General features: G+C 47.1%; 1 protein-coding gene and 1 long non-coding RNA gene across 3 annotated transcripts; one reads left to right on the forward strand and one right to left on the reverse strand.

The window, feature by feature from the left end:
• Positions 1–1,560: 1,560 nt before the first annotated feature.
• Positions 1,561–11,413, reverse strand: LOC117714851 (uncharacterized). 2 transcript variants are annotated; one of them, XR_004607601.2, is made up of 5 exons: positions 11,195–11,413; positions 10,963–11,091; positions 10,051–10,228; positions 3,997–4,159; positions 1,561–2,006 (listed from the first exon to the last, which is right to left on the reverse strand). It is a non-coding gene; the product is annotated as an uncharacterized LOC117714851 (long non-coding RNA). The 2 variants fall into 2 exon arrangements; XR_013110639.1 differs by lacking the exon at positions 10,051–10,228 and having other exon boundaries at positions 11,195–11,399.
• Positions 11,414–15,430: 4,017 nt separating this feature from the next.
• Positions 15,431–19,532, forward strand: Tmem86a (transmembrane protein 86A). Its single transcript, XM_034486350.2, has 3 exons — positions 15,431–15,591; positions 17,612–17,876; positions 18,170–19,532. Exons 1-3 carry the CDS (start codon positions 15,571–15,573, stop codon positions 18,604–18,606), a joined length of 723 nt encoding a protein of 240 aa, XP_034342241.1. The 5' UTR covers positions 15,431–15,570; the 3' UTR covers positions 18,607–19,532.
• The last annotated feature ends 928 nt before the right edge of the window (positions 19,533–20,460 follow it).

Here is a 20,460-nt window from a genome sequence, read left to right on the forward strand (position 1 = left end):
TTAGAAAAAAGTTTTTATCTGTCTATCATCTATCTATCTATCTATCTATCTATCTATCTATCTATCTATCGTGTGTGTGTGTGTGTGTGTGTGTGTGTGTGTGTGTGTGTATGCTCTCATACACATGTTCATGCTTTTTGGGTATGTGCATGTAAGTGTAGTTCTTGCAGAGGCCAAAAAAGGTGTCTCATTCCTTGGAATAGAAGTTACAGGTAATGTGAGCTGCCCAACATGGGTGCTGAGAATGACCTTGGGTCCCCTCAGAGGGCAGTGTGCACTCTTAACTCTTGAGCCATCTCTTCAGTCTCAACTTAAATGAGCTTAGTAGTAACTAACCTATAAATATTCTTGACTCTTTTACGTATTTATTCAGGATACTCTGGAACTTTGTCTACTGTTTTCTTTTTTACAGCTCCTCATTAAACACGAAACCAAAGCTTGTGACCTCTAGTGACAGATACAGTTTCTGAAAAGGACTGGTTAAATCATTTGGCATTTTGACTTCCTGTTTCCTCATTTGTGACTGAAGGCAAGTCTCTTAGCTGGCTTCTGTAAGGCTCTAGTCCTTGTGTCATAAAAGTACTGTGAAAACTCAAGGGGAAATGTAAGGGGCAGGCATGTAACAAACACCATGAAATATTTGCTACAGGAAGTAAAGCTTGCAGAAAATTAATTGAAAGGCGAATGTAATTTTTACTTTTTGAAACTTTAAGAAATGATTTACTTATCTTTATTATATGTGCAGGCGAATGTAATTTTTACTTTTTGAAACTTTAAGAAATGATTTACTTATCTTTATTATATGTGCATTGCTGCTTTTCCCGCATGTATGGCATGTATGTCAGTGTGAGGGTGTCAGATACCCTGCAACTGGAGTTACAGACAGTTGTGAACTGCCTCGTGGGTGATGGGAATTGAACCTAGATCCTCTGGAGGAGTATCCAGTGCTCTTAACCACTGAGCCATCTCTCCAGCACCAGAATGTGATTCTAAATGCTTAATGGGGCTTGAGAGATTGGGTTAAGAACACTCACTGCTTTAGCAGAGGACCTGAGTTCTGGTTTCCGGAACTTAAGCTGGTGACTCACAACCTCCATATGCTACTGCCAGCTCCAGGGGATCTGATGCCCTCCTCTGGCCTCTAAGGGCAAGTATATGAATGTGTGTATACTCATACACGCATAGATATAAATTTAAACATATCCTTAAATTATGCTTAAGTAAAGCTTTCAGACAGTCATTAATCAGATGAGTTAGTTTCTACAAAAGCATAAACTATTTTTGTAGAGTGATTTGGCAGTTTATCTGAAGAGTAATTTACGGTTTACAAATATAATGATTCCCTATTCATCTTACTCCCAAAGATTTATCCTAAGAAAAGAAGAGGATACAAACAAACAAAAGTATGCATAGTGGCAGCTGCTGTGATTCCATCGTGGAGAAGAATGAGGCAGGTGGATGGCAAATTTGAGGTCTGCCTGGCCAAAGAAGAGAGAGAGAGAGAGAGAGAGAGAGAGAGAGAGAGAGAGAGAGAGAGAGAACACTAAAGACAAGGAGGTCTGGTTTATGTGGTCTTTATTGGTGCCTTTTAGAATAGGAAAGCAATTTGCATATCGCCAAATACGGGTAGATTAAATAAGCTATCATAAATTTACATTTTAAAGCCTGATAAACTTTGGAAGAAATGTCCTAAATCATCCTAACTGTGATTGTCACTGGACTGTGGGATTATAGGAAGTCTCTATTATATTATTTATGCTTTTCTCTATTTCCCAAAGTTTTCATGATAAATGTGCTACATTCATAATCAGAATTAATAACATCAGAGAGAAAATTGTTTCCAGTAAGCTGTTGAAAAGGGTCTCATGGCTCCTCCCTGTTCCAGAGACAGCCGCATCTTCTCAAGCAGTGCAAGCCTCGTCCCATAGACAAGATGGTGAAGGTAGGTGTGAACGGATTTGGCCATATTGGGTGCCTGGTTACCAGGGCTGCCTTCTGTTCTACACCTGGCAAAGTAGAAATTGTTGCCATTACTGACTCCTTCATTGACTTCAACTACATGTTGAACTACATGTGAACCTCATGGCCTACTATGAAGTCATGAGTCTACATGTTCCAGTGTGACTCCACCCATGGCGAATTCAACGGCACAGTCAAGGCTGAGAATGGGAAGCTTATCATCAACGGGAAGCCCATCACCATCTTCCAGGAGCAAGATCCTGCTAACATCAAATGGGGGTGATGCTGGTGCTGAGTATGTAGTGGAGTCTACTGGCATCTTCACCATCATGGAGAAGGCTGGGTACCACTTGAAGGGTAGGGCCAAAGGGGTCATCATCTCCACCCTTCTGCTGATGCCCCCATGTTTGTGATGGATGTGAACCATGAGAAATATGACAATTCACTCAAGATTGTCAGCAATGCATCCTATACTAATTGCTTAGGCCCCTGGCTAAGGTCATCCATGACAGTTTTGGCATCATGAAAGGGCTCATGACCATGGTCCATGACATCACTGCCACTCAGAAGACTGTTTGGTCCCTCTGGAAAGCTGTGGCTTGATGACCATGGTGCTACCCAGAACATTATCTCTGCACCCACTGGTGCTGCCAAGGCTGTGGGCAGGGTCATCCCAGAGCTGAACAGGAAGCTCACTGGCATGGCTTTCTGCATTCCTACCCCCAGTGTGTCCATTGTGGATCTGACATGCTGCCTGGAGAAACCTGCCAAGTATGATGACATCAAGAAGGTGGTGAAGCAGGTATCCGGCCCACTAAAGGGTATCCTGGGCTACACTGAGGACCAAGTTGCCTCCTTCAACTTCAATAGCAACTCCCACTCTTCCACCTTTGATGCTGGGGCTGGCATTGCTCTCAATGACAACTTTGTAAAGCTCATTTCCTGGTATGACAATGAATACAGCTACAGCAACAGGGTCGTGGACCTCATGGCCTACATGGCCTCCAAGGAGTAAGAAACCCTGGACCACCCACCCCAGCAAGGACACTGAGAGCAAGAGAGAGGCCCTCGGTTGCTGAGGAGTCCCTGTCCCCAACACTGAGCATCTTCTCACAAGCTCAGGGAGCTCTCCCTAGTCTCTTGAATACCACCAGTAAAGTTCGATGTGCCTACCCCCTCCCCAAAAGGGTCTCACAGAGATAACACTCATGTAGTGGAATGCTATCCCTTCTAATCTTCTTAGTTCTTTAAAAATTTTTATTAACATATGTTAATTATACATGACAGTGGATCTCATTATGATACTTTCATACGTCTGTGGTATGTCTGTGGTGCATTTGTTTTAATTTTAAATGTATTTTTTTTAACTTATTCACTTTACATCCTGCTCACTGCCCTCCTCCCTGTCACTCCCACAGTCCTTTCTCTGTCCCCTCTATCCTTCTTCTTTGAGCAGGTAGGGCCCTCCCCCGCACCCCCACTCAGTATTCTCTCATGCTGGCACTTCAAGTCTCTGTAAGGCTAGGTGCTTCCTGTCCCACTGAGGCCAGACAAGGCAGCCAAGCTAGAAGCATATCTCCCATGTACAGGCAACAGCTTTTGGGATAGCCCTTGTTCCAGTTGTTTGGGATCCACACGAAGACCAAGCTGCACATCGGCTACATTTGAGCGGGGAGGCCTAGGTCCAGCCTGAGTATGTTCTTTGGTTAGTGGTTCAGACTCTGAGAGCCCCAAGGGTCTAGGTTAGCTGACTCTGTTGGTCTTCCTGTGGAGCTTCTATCCCCTTCAGGGTCTCAATCCTTACCTCAACTCTTCCCTAAGAGTCCCCAAGCTCCATCCACTGTTTGGCTGTGGGTGCCTGCATCTGTCTGATATAGTGCATTTTAACATATTTTCCTCATATCACTTTTTCTAGTCTCCTTCTCACTCCCACTAACCCCCTTCCCTTTTCCAGCTAATCCTCCTTCTGTTTTTTATTCTTGTTTGGAGAACCAATGTGTTTAATGAGTGTACCTTATGGGATCATAGGCAACTCACCAGGGGCCATTCCCTGAACACAACATCTTTTCCTTTAGATTCACAGTCAGGGGTGGAACCTTGTGAGACCCTCACCACTCATTGATGAAATGTTGGTGATCCCAGTCTTACACAGGTTATCACAGTTGCTTAAGAGTCCAAGAGCACAAAGGCCATGTCATACCTGAAAGACAGATGGAGACAATGTTCTACAATGTTCTGCTCCTTCTTCTGGAAGAAGCATCTTTCTCCCCCTGTCCCCTTTCCTCAATATTTGCAATGCTGTGGAGGGGGTGAAATTGACATCCCATTTAAGGCTGGACATTCAATGTTACTTAGCTTGTTGACTGGTTAATCTCTGCAGTAACCCTGCTTGCTGACAAGGAGGCTGCTCTGAAGCCGACAGCAGTGCGAACCACGGGAATAAGCACACACATTTAGAAGACAGTTTGATACTCAGTGAATACAAGACCTGATTTTATTTTACTTGTTTATTTTTTGAGACAGGGTCTCACTATGTAGCCCTAGCTGGCCTAGAGTTCACTATGTAGATCAGGCTAGGCTAGAATTCACAGAGATCCTCTCACCTTTGCCTCCCAAATCCTGGATTTTTTTTTTTTTCCCCTAAAGACAGGATCTCACCATGTAGCCCTGGCTGGCCTGGCACCTCCACACCTGACTTGATTTCATTTTTTTTTTTTTTTTGAGACAAGGTCTTGCTAGGTGGTGGTGGTGGTGCATGCTTTTAATCCCAGTACTTAAGAGGAAGAGGCAGGCAGATCTCTGTGAGTTCAAGGGCAGCCTGGTCTATAGAGCAAGTTCCAGGACAGCCAGGGCTACACAAAGAAACATTGTCTCAAAAATATCACACACACACACACACACACACACACACACACACACACACACACACACAGAGACAGAGAGAGACAGAGAGACAGAGACAGAGACAGAGACAGAGGGAGAGATGATGGTGACTTTGAGCCCATGATCCTCCTGCCTCCACATCAAGTGTAGGAATATGAGCCGTCTTTCCTTGATGTCAGAGTTGGTTAGTAAGAGAAGTCTCACTAATCAATAGAAGTCTTTCATTATCCTAAAACACATCCCTAGTTGTTCCTGTAAGGCAGGGTCTTGTTTCTGGAGATGGCTAACTTGGGTCTCATTCACTAGCCTGGTACAGTTCCCTTTTCAAGCACATGGGTGCCAAAACTTTCCAATGTTCTTGTTTTAACCATTGTGGCTTGTTGGATCAAAGCCTTTGATTTGAAACAAGTTAAATATCAATTGTTAAGAATTCATTCTTTTGTGAGAGACAGAACAAGAAATACTTGTCCTCATCTGAATCCTGTTAAATTATTTTTTACTCCCCAAATTTTAGATTTCAATAGAATCTATCCAGAGACCCATCTTTATGAATAACTAACAATGCTGATGGGACTGGGAGCATGGGCAGAGCTCACCTTGCACCTCTGGTCATGTTCTGTACTTGAGCACAGATAGTTCACCCACATACAGTAGCCAGTTCCTTTCTGTTTTTCCACCCTATGTCAACCTGGATCCTTGTCTTTTTTTTTTTTTTCCCCTTCAGGGAGACTCAGCTTTCCGTCAATGGAATAGAGGCTCCTCTGAGCCCCTTTATAATAACTGGGTGTCCTTTCATAGTGGTGCTGACATTTTTCTGGAAAGCCAATAGTCTGATTACTCAGAATGGTCTTCATTCCCGAAGTAGATGAAGCAAAGAGCTTTTTAATTTATATTAGAGCATCAGCTTATTGTGTGTGTGTGTGTGTGTGTGTGTGTGTGTGTGTGTGTGTGAAAGAGATAGAAAAAGAGAGACAGAGACAGAGAGAGACAGAGACAGAGACAGAGAGACAGGTAAGAGCTGGCTAGGTAGAAGGCCAGAAGAGGCTTACAGTTACAGTTACAGGTGGTTGTGAGCCACCTGGCTAGGAACTGAACTCGGGTCCTCTGGAAGAGCAGCAAGTGTCTTAAACACTGACATCTCCAGCAATTATTTTTCTTAAAGATAGGGTTTGACCAAGGCCAGCCTACTCTATGAACTGAGTTCCAGGATAGCCAAGGCTACACAGAGAAATTCTGTCTCGAAAAACAAAAACCAAACCAAAGCAAGTGAAAACAAAATGACAGGGTCTTACTAAGGCCCCAGTTGCCAGTCTCTGATGACCAATGGCATTATCCAACTTGGATTGAGAGGGAGTTTCCTCTCAAAAGAATCTTTATAGCTTGCTGCATGTAGGGAAAGATGGGCAAATGGCTCTGTATTATAGTTTCTAATTCATTTCAGCTGGAAACAGTCAAGATGCCCATTCATCACGTTTGGAGATGCCATGTCTTAAACTCCATGCACTGGCTGGTTGTATGTCAACTTGAGGCAAGCTAGAGTCATCTGAAAGGAGGGAACCTAAATTGAGAAGATGCTTCCATCAGACCTGGCTGTAGGGCATTTTCTCAATTAGTGATTGCCTGGGGAGGGCCCAGCCTATAGTGGGTGGTGCCATGCCTGGACTGGTGGTCCTGGGTTCTGCAAGAAAGCAAGTAGAGTAAGCCATGAGGAGCAAGCCAGTAAGCAGCACCCCTCCATAGTTTCTGCATCAGCTCCCGCCTCCAGGTTCCTGCCCTGTTTGGGTTCCTGTCCTGACTTTCTTCAGTGATGTGGAAGTATAAGGCAAACAAACCCTTTCTTCTCCAAATAGCTTTTGGTCATGGCGTTTCATTACAGCAGTGATAATCCCAACTCCTTCAGGGGAAGGAAAACCTTTGGAGCTGATCCCGTTACAACCTACTGACATTACTCCAGATGATCTCTGGTAACAGCTTCTTGACTGTTCTCTGCCTGCAGTGTGGCCTGTACTATCCCACAGACTTCATCCCAGGCTGAAGCTCTGTGTCTGAGTAGATCTGTTGCAATTCAACCCTCAAACCCACAGACCTGGTACTGCTTTAGTTCGCAGCACTTCCCCTGGTACCCTGGATGTAGACATATATCTCGCCACTCTGTCACTCACACCTGTAGCTCTTAGCATACATCTTTCTTTTTCATGTTCCGTACTGAGGATGCCCCAGGAGCAATCCCTCCTGTTCAGAGAAATATGTGGGGTTAGATGGCAGCGAGCACTTAAACTTCCAGTATTCTAGGTTCTCTTAAGTCTGTTTTTAAAAAAAAAAAAAAAAAAACATTTATTTTAGTGTATGTGTGTGTGTGTGTGTATGTGTGTGTGTGTATGTATGTATGTGTTTGTGTCCACATATATACCATAACACACATGAAGAGGTTAAAGGACAAATTCAAGAAGTAAGTTCTTTCCTCTCTTCCTCTGCTGACATCATGTGAGTTCTGGACACTGCACTCAGGTCAGGCTTGGCAGCAAGTGGCTTTGCCCCCTGAGCCATCTCAGCAGCACCCTTTGCCCCCTCCAGTCCTGCCCAGTCCTGTGTTGCTGTCATCCCAGCCCCATCAATACCCCACACCCCATTAGATCCTGGAGCATCTGGGGCCCATCTTGGGGTTGTTTTCTTCCCTAGTGTTGAAAAGCCAGGAGGACGAAGAGAGCAGTGTCTCAAGAGCTGAATAAGAAAATAGCCTTGCGGGGGAAATACCCCTGAGATTCCATTCATTAAACCCTGGGGCTCTGAATCAGTAACTATCTCCCCACTGTCAGCATTTGAGGACCAGTCCTGGGATAACAGGGAAGAACACACTGCCTGGCTCTTTCCAGATAGGCTCCCTCGCAAAAACCACTTCTCTAGCTATCCCCACTCTGATGTGGCTGTTTCTTCTTCAGTTGGCTGTATGAATGGCACTCACTGGCCATTTATACCAGGCCAGGCTGCATCCTGAGATACAGACATCAACACAACAGAGCACCCATGGAGCCCCCGTCCAACTGGGACAGAAAGTATCCAGAAAAGTGGACAGGAACAGTGAAGGCTGGCCTGGGCCTTTGAGGAGATTGCTCTCAGACCAGAAATGAAGCCAGTGACATTGAGGCTGAAGGGTGGGGGTGGGGAAGCAGGGAGGGGGACATTGTGCAAAGGTCAGGAAAGTTATTTATATTATCCTGGCCCTCTCCAAACTCTTTCCGATTCCAGCCCAACTTCCTGTCTCCTGACCAGAGGACTACAGACTTTGGAAGCATGTTAGGCTCCTGTGTTACAATAGGGTTCAAACTCTAAAGGAGAAAGAGCTGGACTTCTGACCAAGATCCCCCGAAGACGAGGGTTGCAGTTAATTAAGGATGGGGGCTTCGGCCTGCCTTCTCCAACCTCTATCCTATAGAACTGAAAATTCAACCTTTTTTTTTTTTTTTTTTTTTTTAAAGCTTTACAATGAAGCTTATTTTGAAAGGCTGTGTTTAATCCATCTCCTTCCCTCCTTCTTTTTCTTTTGAATTTTCAGGACTTTTAATATGGTCCAAATAAGGAGGACTGCTTTGTTTCTGCCCCTTCCCTGCCAAAGGGAGTCTTTACCTTCTCCTTGTCTGTGGAGACCAGAACATAAAGGTGTCAGGTGCACAGAACTCTGAAATTCACACTACCCTTGTTCTTGGGTGTGTTGACAGATTCAGCATCCTTTTCCCTGTCCATCAGTAGACAGTGCTTGATGTCCTCAATTTCCTGAGGCAAGGTGATGAGAAGAGTAACATCTATCTTGTCTTTCCCCCCTTTTCCTAGGCCTGTCAAAAACCCACCAAGACCAGCATCAGTATGCCACTGGGCATTGAGGACTGTGGGAAAATGGACACACCTAAGAGAGGCATTGGGTATGGCAGGTGTGGGGAGGCAGCTCAGTGTCACAGGGACGGCGCCAGAGGCCAGAAGTTCCTGGTTCCAGCACTAGCTGGACAAGCCACTATCTCTGGCCTCAGTGTCCTTTGAAATGGGAAGGCAAATGGTTTCCTTGCACAGTTCTTATAGGAATTAAATAAAGCATTACCTAAGGCATTGGAATATGAGATTCCTGGAACATAGTATTTTATAATTCATGCTCTCCTTTTAAGGAAGCTGAAATTTAGGGTGAGCTTCTGTCTAACCTGGAATGATATGATATGAGGATGAGCTTCTGAAGAGCAGGGGGGACTTCTTAACAGCCACAAAGTGGGGCACATCAGAAGCACTAGGAAGCTCGTTAAGCACATGGGTGCCCACACTTTACCCACAAGCCTCTGATTCAAGAGCTTCAGGGTGGAGATCTGACAGCTGACATTTTACAAGTTCCCTCGAGTTACTCATGTGCACGTGCAGCTCGAGGTGCTTTGTTCGAGATAACTCACCGAGTCACTCCGCCAGCAAGCATGTACCAGCAGCTGGACAAACAATGTGAGCTTTGGGGGAAACTCTTACCTTATACAGTGAGCACTGATTAAATGGTGCCCCCCCCCCAAAAAAAAAAAAAAAACAATGTAGCCTTCAAGAAGATGTATCATTTCGGGACAACAGACATAAATCTATAGGTAAGTTGCAAGTAAAAGAAAAGGTGAGCTCACAGGGGGCTGTGATTGCCTCCAAAAGACCCGCACAAGACCAGGCCAATCAATATTCTAGTGTGGATAAGGAAAGGGTTTATGAGCCCTTACCCCTGACTGGGGAACTATGGTCAGTCAATGGCTTGGGGTGGGAATGAGTCAGTCTTCTTTTACAGTGTGACTCCAGTGGATGGCCCTACAGTCAGGCACCACAAATTGGAGTCAATGGGTTATTTAAAAAGGGGGAGGCAATGAAGTTGAGGAGGTAGAAAGATCATTTGGGTTGACAATTTTTAAGTTATGAAAGTCCACTTGGACCTTAAGCTCAAATGATGTCCTTGTCAATAAACAAAAGAGAGCCAGCACCTCCTGACAGCTAGATGTGCTACTTGTATTGACAAGCTTCCTTTCACATCACCCCTGCCAGGTTGGCATTATTTAGAAAAAGAAAGTAAGAGAGGCTAAACAACTTGACAAGGGCACACAGCACATGAAGAGCCTGGACTTAAACCAGGGTGTGTCCAGCCCCAAGCCCAGAGTCTAATCACAGAGCCCAGAACATCTTTAGACCACTTTTAATTCTACATACTATCTCTTGTGGTGTCAAAATTCAGCCCTCACTGAGGGTCCAGAAAGGATCGCTGCTAGATTCTTTGGCCTTGAACCATGCATCACATCGTCAACTCCAGGGCTCATCTCCCTGTCTTTGTAACAGAGGCATTCTGCAATGGATGTCATCAGATGATTTTGCATTCCTAGGCTGGATCCTGTAAGCAGAAAAGGAAGTTATTTCTCTCTCTCTCTCTCTCTCTCTCTCTCTCTCTCTCTCTCTCTCTCTCTCTCTCTCTGTGTGTGTGTGTGTGTGTGTGTTCTGGAAGGAGGTAACCAAATCACAAGCCTCACATTATCTCTGGGGTGCCTATTGTATAGCTGTGCCTGTCTTTTCCCCTGTGAGTACACTTGTATCTGAGTATGTCAGAGCTTACCCGCCACATCTCCAGTATATGTTTACATATGGTTGTCTCTTTCAATGTTTTCCTTTGTCTGCCATTCCCTTAAATGTCATTGTCCCTCAGATCTTGGCTTGGTACTTCTTTTCTGTTCTATCAAGACCCTTCATTGGTTAGTCGAATCCATATAGCTGTCAGTATTACCATTGCTTATGCGTTTTATCTTAGTCAAAAGCCCAAGAAAGAACTGGCTGTGACTGGAAAGTCTAGACTTTGGTCTTTATTTCTGGCCTGAGCTCTTGATCGGTATCTAGTGTCTTCCAAACACCCCCATCTGGCTGACACACACTCATCTCTCTTTAAAAAAAAAAAAAAAAAAAAAAAAAAACTTAATCATGATGGTAGAGGCCTTCAATCCCTCTGGGATTGTAAGTGGATCTTTGTAAGCCAGCCTAGTCTATACAGTGAGTTCTAGACCAGCCTGGGCTATATAATAAGGCACTGTCTCAAATATAAACAGACACACAACCCCAATAACCTTATCAACCTACCCTCATACTTCATATGACTTTGTTGCACTTCCGGTATTTCTTCTCCAGGTCTTCAGATTAAATGGAAGTGAACCAGCAGTGAAGATTCAGAAAGCTGCTTAGATGTGCTCCGGGAAGTCAGGACCAGGCCTAGAGAGCCAGAACCAAGCAGAGAAGTTAAGAACAGAAAACAATTGGCATCTACTGGGCCAAGTCCAAATTCCTTAATAGAAGCTTCAAGATCCTGCCTGACCTGGCCCCTCTTAGTCCTTCTCCACTTTCTCAATGTCTCTTCTCCAGCTCACACAATCGACCTCTCCCTCCCAGTGCCCAGTGCCACAGGTTTGTCTCTGATTCAGCGGGTCTCTTATTTTGTACACAACTGATTCTATCTTCTTAGAGAGTTGTATCAATTGCTGTTTGTTCAATGAAGGCTAACTTCCTCTTCTAGAATAAGCCCCGCCTCCTTCTACTGTGACAGGTACAATGAATCACTCCGATGCCTTCTTTTGTGTCACATCTGACATACCCTTACCCCTCAGTTATTATTATCATTTTTTTTTTCTTGAGGCTGTGTTGACCATACTGGTCTTGACTGTGTGGGCTCAGGCAGCCTCTCACATGAGTTGCCTGAGCATCTGGGACTACAGGTTTCTGACACCACACCTAGCTTCATACCTCAATTACTTCAGTTGCTACACCACCTGTCTGTTTACTTGCCTGCTTGTGAACTCCATGAACTCAGAGGCTGATCTTAACCAATATTTATAACTCCCAATATCTAAGATGATAGCTGGTACATATACATTTATTGGTTGAATCAATCGGTGAGTGGGCTCACCTTCTTTCAGACAGGCAGGTACAGAGGAGACAACAGGGGTGTGTGAGAAGGACCTGATGACAAGTCATTTGGGGTATAGAGAAGAAGAAATGTCCATTTTCATTAACTCCTACTTTGCGCCCCCCCCCCCAACCTGGAATAAATCGCTGAAGAAGAAATTTAAAAATTGAATAAAAATATATTACCCATATGGATAAAATTAGGATAAGTTCTTTCTTTGAGGGAAAGCACAATTTTTAGTGTCTATGTCAGACAAGGCTTAGCAGCATCTAACTGAAGAGGATCAATTATTACCTGTAGAGATGTGGGCAGATTAACCAAACTGTTGCTAATATCTGCTTTCCTTTTCCCTCTTGGAGTTATGGAATCCACAACAAAATGGAATGCTCACTGAACAGTGAAGAGTTTTATTCTTGGCCAAGAACAGAAACGGAAGATAAATTTGCAGAGTAGCTGCTCTAATGGCTAGAGCATCAGGAAGTTATAGCTATCGACAAGAGAAACAAGGGCGGGGTAGGCCAATGAAGGACAGAAAGTCCTATCTTTTCTGGGGATGAATACAAAAATTTCTGGGAATTCAGATGCCCCTATTTTTGCTCTGTTTATGGTTCTTTCTGGTCACCTGTCATGGTGCTGAGAGGTGTCGTTTAGCACACTATCATAGGATTGTAAGGAAGTCAGAAGTCATGGGGCAGTCATTTAGTATAGATCTTAATCCTGACCGGTTAGTTAGCCACCTGAAGAGGAACTTCTGGCTGTTGGGCATCCTGTCTTCAAAGATAAGGTTAGGGCAGGGCAGAAATTCAACGAGTTTAAGCAGGCAGAGTAAAATGAGGATTAGGTAACAAATCAGCCATTGGTCCAGAAACATACTGTCAAAGGCCCAAGGTTTTAGGATGAGAGCCCCGAGTTAGCCAGGGATGGGCATAGTTTCTAGAAATGCTGAATCCTCAGCCTGGTCAAGTGGGCTTTGTCCATGTTCTCCTCCCACCCTGACAAGCTCTCAGCTGAATTCAGCTAAAGTGTTGAGTCCTGGGAAGCACTGTACTTAAGTCTAGAGTTTAAAAAGGGCAGAGAGAAGGGCCAAGGATGTATCTGGGCTGGGTATGGTGACACACATTCAATCTCAGCAGTTGGGAAGAGGCAGCTGATCTCTGTGAGTTTAATGCCAGCCTAATTTACATAGAGTTCCAGGTTACCCAGAGCCATACAGTGAGACTCTGTCTCAACACAAAACAACAAACAACTCTGAATGGGCAAGGGGGCAGTCTTAGAAACAGCACGGAGGAGAGATGCTATGTTTTTGTGGGCCACCTATTTAGTAATTACTTTGCCTACTGATAGTAAAATCCTATGAATAACATTTCTAGACCTTATACCTTTTGTATATTTAGACATACTAAATATACAATACACAGATACTAAAAATATTTTGTATATTTATGCTCAGTTGGTGAATTAGTAGGGCTAAGATAGGTCATTGACTTTTTTTTTTTCTTTCTTCTGTGTAACAGAACCCTGGCTGTCTTGGACTCACTTTGTGGACCAGGCTGGCCTCAAACTCACAGAGACCTACCTGCCTCTGCCTCCTGAGTGCTGGGATTAGAGGTGTGTGCCACTATGCCCAACACAATGTTTTTTAAAAAGTCTTCTCCAGTAATTTTGGCTGGTCCCAGTTTTTGAGAACAACTAATAAAGTTTATGTTCTCAGGGGCTGGAGAGATGGCTGGCTCCGTGGGTAAAAGCACATACTGCTCTTGCAGAGGACCAAAGTTCTCTTTCCAGCAGAGCTGCCATCTCAGGCAACTCACAGATGCTTGTAATACCATGTCTGGGGAGTTCTGACAACTCTGACCTCACCTACACTCACTCTCCACCCAGTAAGAGAAATCCTCTTAAAAGTCCACATTCTCATCTTTATAATTAGGCAAACTAGGGTCCAGAGAAACAAAAATGCCTGGCTTGATTACTCTCTTAGGTGACATGGGAGGGTGTGTAAATCTTTTTTTATAACATGTTGGTGGGAAACCTACTCCAAAGGTGGAGTGGCCTATGCCTAATACCACCACCGGTAAGTCCCAGGCAAGGAGGGGCCAAGGCCATATTGCCTTCAGTTCAATGTTCTTTCCGAGCAACACATTTGGTAATAGTATATATGACAAAGCCTTGGGGACAGCCATCCTCATTTCTCATTTGGATAATGTAGGTGATAAACTCCTAACTAAAAAAAAAAAAAAAAAAAAAAAAAAAAAAAAAAAAAAAGAATGTGCCTAGAGATTAGGCATGTGAATCCCCTCCCTCAAACCTTGACTCTCAACCCTTTTGGATGGTATTTGGAATTTTAGGTTGTCAATACTGTCACTAGGAAAAGGGCTGTACCTTTCTGAGGGGATGTCAGGTCAGTTAGTTTAGGGACCAGGATGGCTGGGGAAGGCCTAGAGGAAAATGAAGGGAATGACCCCAGGAAGAGCTCACTGGAGAGTTCGGTGTCATGGCCAGCATGAGGCTGGGGTCCGGCATAGGCCCTGTATCCCCATCTCAGGAAGTGGTCAGTGTTCTTCGCCTTCCCAACAGCTGACACCACAGTTAAAGCTCGGTGTATATCACAGACCACATTCCTACTCTTTCAGGTATATTTGGAAACCTGCACTTCCATGAAGCCTGCTAGATAGACTTGTACTTCCTGAAACCAGCTACCTTTCCCCTTCTTCACCTACACAACTTGTCTGGATTGAGCAGAGACTTGGAGGTCACCCATGCATTTTACAGTTGAGGAGCTCTAGGCTAGAGAGGCAAAGGCCATGGCAGTCGCAAACACAGCGGCATTGCATTCCATTCGACTCCTTGCCAGTCCATCCAATTCTAAACACTTTTAAACATGCCCCAGCCCACTAGTGCTATAACCATTACATTGTCTTTCTGGCAGTCAGTTTACACTCTTTTGGGCCCTTTGGTCACTGTTGTTGCAGCTGTGTGGGGTGTGTGATCAAGGCAACCTGCTGCCTGTAATTTGTTTACTCGTTGCTGTTATGGGGTCCACATACAGGCCGCTGCTGTTTGCTTTCATCCATACGTGGCTTTTGTGGTTCGGTGAAGGATGATCATCAATCCACAGCTCCCTTTCTGTAGCTTTATTTGTTCAGTGCACAAGTGTCCAAGCGTGCCTAATGCCACTACGAGTCTATATAGTACACTGTGTGCCTAGATACATATCTCTTACCATGGTGAAGGTTGAGTGTTGACCCTCCCGTGTCCGTTGGGAGGTGCGACTACACTGTCAAAGCCACGTCTTAAAGGAATTGCGTCCACCTGGATAGGATGTTTAAAGATTGAAGAGAATCTGCTTTTTGTTCCCTTGTTAAGAGAAGATGCATCTCGCGGTGCTCACGGGGCAGTGGTGTGCTAGCCGTCTCTTAGCCAAGCTGGCTCCTCAACCTTGGGGGTCGCCCTCACGTTCCGGGATGCCCTGGCACGCCTCTCTAAGAGGCGTGACCCTGCGGCCACGCCCACGCCCGGGGGTGGGAGGATCTCCTCTTCAGCACAGAAACAGAGGGAGCCGGGCCGGCGCCGCCAGCCGGGCTCCGCCCACACGAAGCTCCGGCCCGCTCATTGGCTAGGTCTGTGGTGACGTCGTCGGGTTCACAGACACTACTCCGAGCGCCGGGCGCGCGGGAGGTATTGTGCTTCACCCCAGCTTTGTTCAGTCGTCTGCTCACCTGGCTCTGGGTGCGTCCTGGCGGTGCAACCCGGAGCGGGTGCCAGCAGCCGCCGCCGCCGCCGCCGCCGCCATGGTGTCCCCGGTCACTGTGGTGAGTGCGCGAGCGCGCGAGCCCGCGGCCAGAGCCCCCCCCCCCCCCCCCCGGGCCTGGGACGAGGCAGCCTCAAGCCGGGCCGCCGAGGGGGGCGGAGGAAGCTGCGGTCCCCTCCAGGGAAGCGGCGGCTGTCACGGTCCTTTGCTCCACACTCTCGTAGCGCCCCTCCTCCGCGCGCCCCCAGTCTGCCCGCGGGAGGGAGGAAAACATTGTGCACGTGACTCGGAAGCGTGACTCTGTTGATCCATGTGTGTCTGGAGCGGGTCTGCGGGTCTGCGGGTCTTGGCCTGGGACTGGGTGCTGCAGGCCGTAGGGTTCTGCGTGGTGGGACCTCAGAGAGGCATTCGAGAGGGTGGGGAGGGGGCCAGACTTCCTGGGAATCTTGCCCCAAGTTGGTTTCCTCTTCACATTGTAGGAGCAGGAGGTGACGCCTCTGTCTTAGCAACGCTGTTCAGGTGATAGATGAAGGCGGATCTTTCTCTATTGACTTGACCTCCTTTTCAGACTTTCTCAACTCCAACCTTTGAATTGTCTCTTCACACTTCTAAGGCTGGCTTCTCTTGACTGTCATGATTTCACCACCCACTGCCAGTTTCTTCTAGAAAATATGGGCCTGGGGAGTAGGGGGAGAGGGGTGGGGACAAAGTTGGTGTTTCTGAGGTCTGACAAGTGGAGCGGGGCATTCCCTCAGGTTTCCTCTCTTTGGCCATGCCCTCACCCTGATTAGCCCTGATAAGGGAGTTTCCATGGGAAAGGAGTGTCAACTCTGCTCGCATCTCTAACCTCTGGAAAAACAAGAGCAGGTTTGTACCCTGGAACCACTATCTGTCTCTTCCCTACCCTTCCCTAGTTGCATCAGGTACCTGGTAGCCTGGGAATCTAAGCGTCTCTTCAGAGCCCTTTGTGGAACAGCTTGCTCACACAGCCAGAGCACTTTTGTTGGAGCGTGGGTCTATAGGGAACCCCAACTGCTCCAATTCACGCTCAGAAACCCTGAACTAGCAACCCAGGGGAAGGAGCTTCAGGAGACCACAGAACATCTGCAGAATCTCCTCCCCCAGCTCAGACTGTGCCTGCAGTGGCCTTGAGTAAAACCTTTCTTTAGCTGCCCTCCCCCTAATCCAGCTGAGACCCAGTCAGCTGGCCAACTTCCCCCTCTCAGTTCCCCATCTCCTCCCAGCCTGTCTGCTGGCTCCAGATCAGAAGCCCTCCCCCACCCCCTTCCTGTCTCTGGTGCCTCAAGTTGCTCTTGTTCTCTGGGAAAGAAATGGCCAACACCCCCTTTTCCTAGCCCTGGAAGTCTTTGGCGTTTCGAGCACTGTTTTTTTTTTTTTTTCCTCACACAGATCTATTTCTCTTCCCAGCATCCCTAGCACCTCTCTGTCCTTGATGCCACCTTTAGTCTAACACAGGTAGAGCAGAAGGTCAGGGGCCAGACTGGGCAGAACAGAAAGCCTGTGAGGTGGAGGTACTGTCATTCCTACATTCCTGGCACTCACCTGGTGTTGCCAGGGCTCTGAGCCTGAGTTCTGGCCCTAAAGCTTGGATCATGAGTTGGTCAGTCAGTGCATTTCTGTGGTTTCCCTCTGACCTTACTGCAGTTCCACACAGCTGGGAGCTCAGGCTGACAGGGAAAGGTGGTAAGGGATGCCTGTAGGGGAGGGAGGAGAGAGCCAGAAGGGAACGGTGCTAGGCTGTGGAAAGGAATATCTGAATCTGCACTGTTGGATCAGTGAATGGCGAATCTGGCCAAGTTCCAGGACCTAGAGTGGACCAGAGTGACAGGACAGTGGAGCCCTAGCCTGTCCTGGTAAGTTGAGCCTCAGGGTGATAATGGCTTTCACATCCTGCTGGCTGTTTGGAGCCAGACAGGCTAGGTTTCTCTGTCAGAACTCTTTGTTCCCAGTGGTATAGGGCTGGGGTATGCACTGCAGCCTTGGGGAGTAGGGTTTTAGATCCCACCGTGAGCTTTTGTGTCCCCAACCTCTGAGTACTGTCCTTGTTCTGTCTCTTCCAGGTAAAGAGTGAGGGACCCAAACTGGTGCCCTTCTTTAAGGCCACCTGCGTGTACTTTGTGCTCTGGCTGCCCTCATCCAGCCCATCTTGGGTCAGCGCCCTTATTAAGTGCCTGCCCATCTTCTGCCTCTGGCTTTTTCTGCTGGCCCATGGCTTTCGATTCCTGCTGGCCCACTCCAGTGCCGCCCTCATCTTTGTGGGACTCGTCTTCTCTGCTGTGGGTGATGCCTTCCTCATCTGGCAGGAGCACGGATACTTTGAGCATGGTCAGTAGTTACAGGAGTTGCCTGGGAAGGTCTCTGGGGTGGGAGCGGGACGAGGCTTTGGGAGAAGAAACAGGGAGTGGGAGAGTGTCTAAGGCTGGGGACTTTGGTCTTCTTCTGTGAGAGGAGGATCAGTTCTTTAAGAGAGAGTACGAGAGGGTGAGTTTAAAACTATAGCTCTTCTCACCTCCTCTCAGTCCCGGGGCAAGCTGCTGGGCTATCCCCTAGTCCCCTTCTCTCAAGCACTCATTAGTCATGAGCCTTCCTTTAGCATCTTTACCTTCTCTCCCTTTCAGGTCTCCTGATGTTTGCTGTGACACACATACTCTATGCCTCAGCCTTTGGCATGCGGCCACTGGCTCTGCGGACCGGCCTGGTGATTGGAGTGCTGTCAGGCCTGTGCTATGCGCTACTCTACCCAGGGCTGTCAGGTGCTTTCACCTACCTGGTGGGGGTCTATGTGGCCCTTATCAGCTTCATGGGCTGGAGAGCTATGGCAGGGTTGCGGCTGGTTGGGGCAGCCTGGCGATGGACGGAGCTGGCGGCTGGAGGTGGTGCTCTGCTTTTCATCCTCTCAGACCTGACCATCGCTCTCAACAAGTTCTGCTTTCCCGTGCCCTACTCTCGGGCGCTTATCATGTCCACTTACTATGCTGCTCAGATGCTCATTGCCCTGTCAGCTGTGGAGAGCCGAGAGCCAGTGGAAGACTACAGACTGAGCAAGGCCAACTGAAGGGACTGGGGTCTGCTCACCTTTCTCCTGGAGCTGGGGCCCAGACTTTGGGCCTGTGCAGGAGTTGGATCAGCAGGCAGCTTCTGGGAGGCTTGAAGGGAGTAAGCTGAAGGAGCTCCCAGGAAAGCTGGTAGTCCAGGATGACCCAGAGAGCTCAAATAGACAGCCTCATAGCCCTCATCTGAGTCAGAGGTAGACATCTCCTCACCCCATCAGGACTGTCAAAGCCCTCCTGGAAGGTGATGGTGCTTTTTGATTCCCCTCTTTTTACTAGATGCAAGAGTGTGACTATCTCTTATGTCTAGGACCAATGGCAGTGCCAGGCCCCTCCATTCCCACCTTTTCTCTTCCAAGATGACCCAGGAGCAGGGTTTGAAAAGCTCCTTCCCCAGGCTCCTCGATTGAGAAGACTGGTTGAAGGTGGAGTCTTGTTTTCTGTGTCCAGCCTCATTACTTCAACAGTTCTTAAGCAGTGTATGGATGTCTGTCCATGAGAAGTAGTAGAGGAACTTGGTTGGTCTGGAAGCTTGAGGGTCCCAAGGTTTCAGACTGGTCCTTTTTCTCTCACGGGCCAGCTCAGGCCTCATACCATCATCCTCAGTCTCTGTCCCCAGGGCTAGGGTGGACCATGCCAAAGGAAGGGGCCAGGCTCCAACTATATGTCTTTGTCCTGCTGTCTTCAAAGACTTAAAGTGGCAGGCCTCAGAGAGCTCCTGAGGGGTGCTTAACCTGGCTCAGAGCCAGGACCCTCCCCTAGCACACCAACAATGCTTTCTTCCTGCTCTGGGAGTGAGTTCTAAATGACACTTTAGGGTCTTGAGACCCGAGGCACAGTCAATGCAAGGGAACAAGGATGGGGAAACTCCATCCTCTACTGCCCATGTGAAAAAATAAAATAAAATAAAATAAAATAAAATCCCAAGGGCCATTGGCTTCCTGACTTGTCTGCCTGTGTGGCACGTGCCTGTCCCAGACAGGGGGTGGAGGCATGGTACCAGGAGCCCTGGTTGTCCTCACAACCTGGGTCAGAGTCATCTTGGCTCAGGCATCTTGGCACTAGGCTGGCTCCCTGGCTGTGCTGACACTTGTACTTGTTTCAGTGGGTCTCACTTCCCTGGTTTTGTGTGTGTGTGTGTGTGTGTGTGTGTGTAAGTGTGTAAGTGTAATTATAGTCGGGAGGGGAAGGGTGAGGGGTGAGTAGTGTCTTGGCATTGTTTTGCATTTGTCCTTGACAGATGGGTGTATGGGTGCTGAGCAGTCTTGGTGACCCTTAGCTCTGCACTGTCTTCAGTGCTTCATTATCTCTCCCCCCTCCCCAGCCCAGACCTGCTGCTTCTCTGAATGGTGCAGACTCATTTTCTATAGTTGGGAAGGTGGGGTGTGGGGGGTGGGGAATGGGATTAGAATAGCTGATGTTTAGACCTGGAGCCTTGGTAGAATATTGTTCTACCTTAATCCAGAAGCATTCAGATTTTAACAAGCAGTGCCCTGGTCCTGAAGTAGAAAAGGCCACTGGTGAATATGCTGTTGGTGTATTTGCTGTGCCTTTGGGGGATGTGATATAGGAGATCCAAACCTCATGGGCGTTGAATGAATTTTTTCCTTTCCAAACATTTTTTGTTGTTCTTTTTGGTACTGGGGATCAATCCCAAGTCATTTCACATGCTAAAATTATTCTTTACTAGTAATCTGTGTATTGCTATGAGCTGTTAAGCTAGACCCAAGCTAAAGTTTTTACAGAGACTTCTCATGGGGACAGAGAGCAAAGAAATACAGGGAGGAGCAGGGTTCAGAGATCCTCTCTCACTTCATGCCTCTAGTTTAAAATCCCAGGGATCATCTACTGCAAATATG

Source organism: Arvicanthis niloticus, chromosome 1 (genome assembly GCF_011762505.2).
Source record: "Arvicanthis niloticus isolate mArvNil1 chromosome 1, mArvNil1.pat.X, whole genome shotgun sequence".
Lineage (NCBI taxonomy): Eukaryota > Metazoa > Chordata > Mammalia > Rodentia > Muridae > Arvicanthis > Arvicanthis niloticus.

What these genes read in the sequence shown, in the direction of transcription:
- Tmem86a (XM_034486350.2), top strand. Translation starts at nt 15,571, where the DNA reads ATGGTGTCCCCGGTCACTGTG. An exon ending in TGGTGTCCCCGGTCACTGTG is followed by an intron (nt 15,592 to 17,611) that starts GTGAGTGCGCGA and finishes TGTCTCTTCCAG; the next exon opens with GTAAAGAGTGAGGGACCCAA. An exon ending in GCACGGATACTTTGAGCATG is followed by an intron (nt 17,877 to 18,169) that starts GTCAGTAGTTAC and finishes TCTCCCTTTCAG; the next exon opens with GTCTCCTGATGTTTGCTGTG.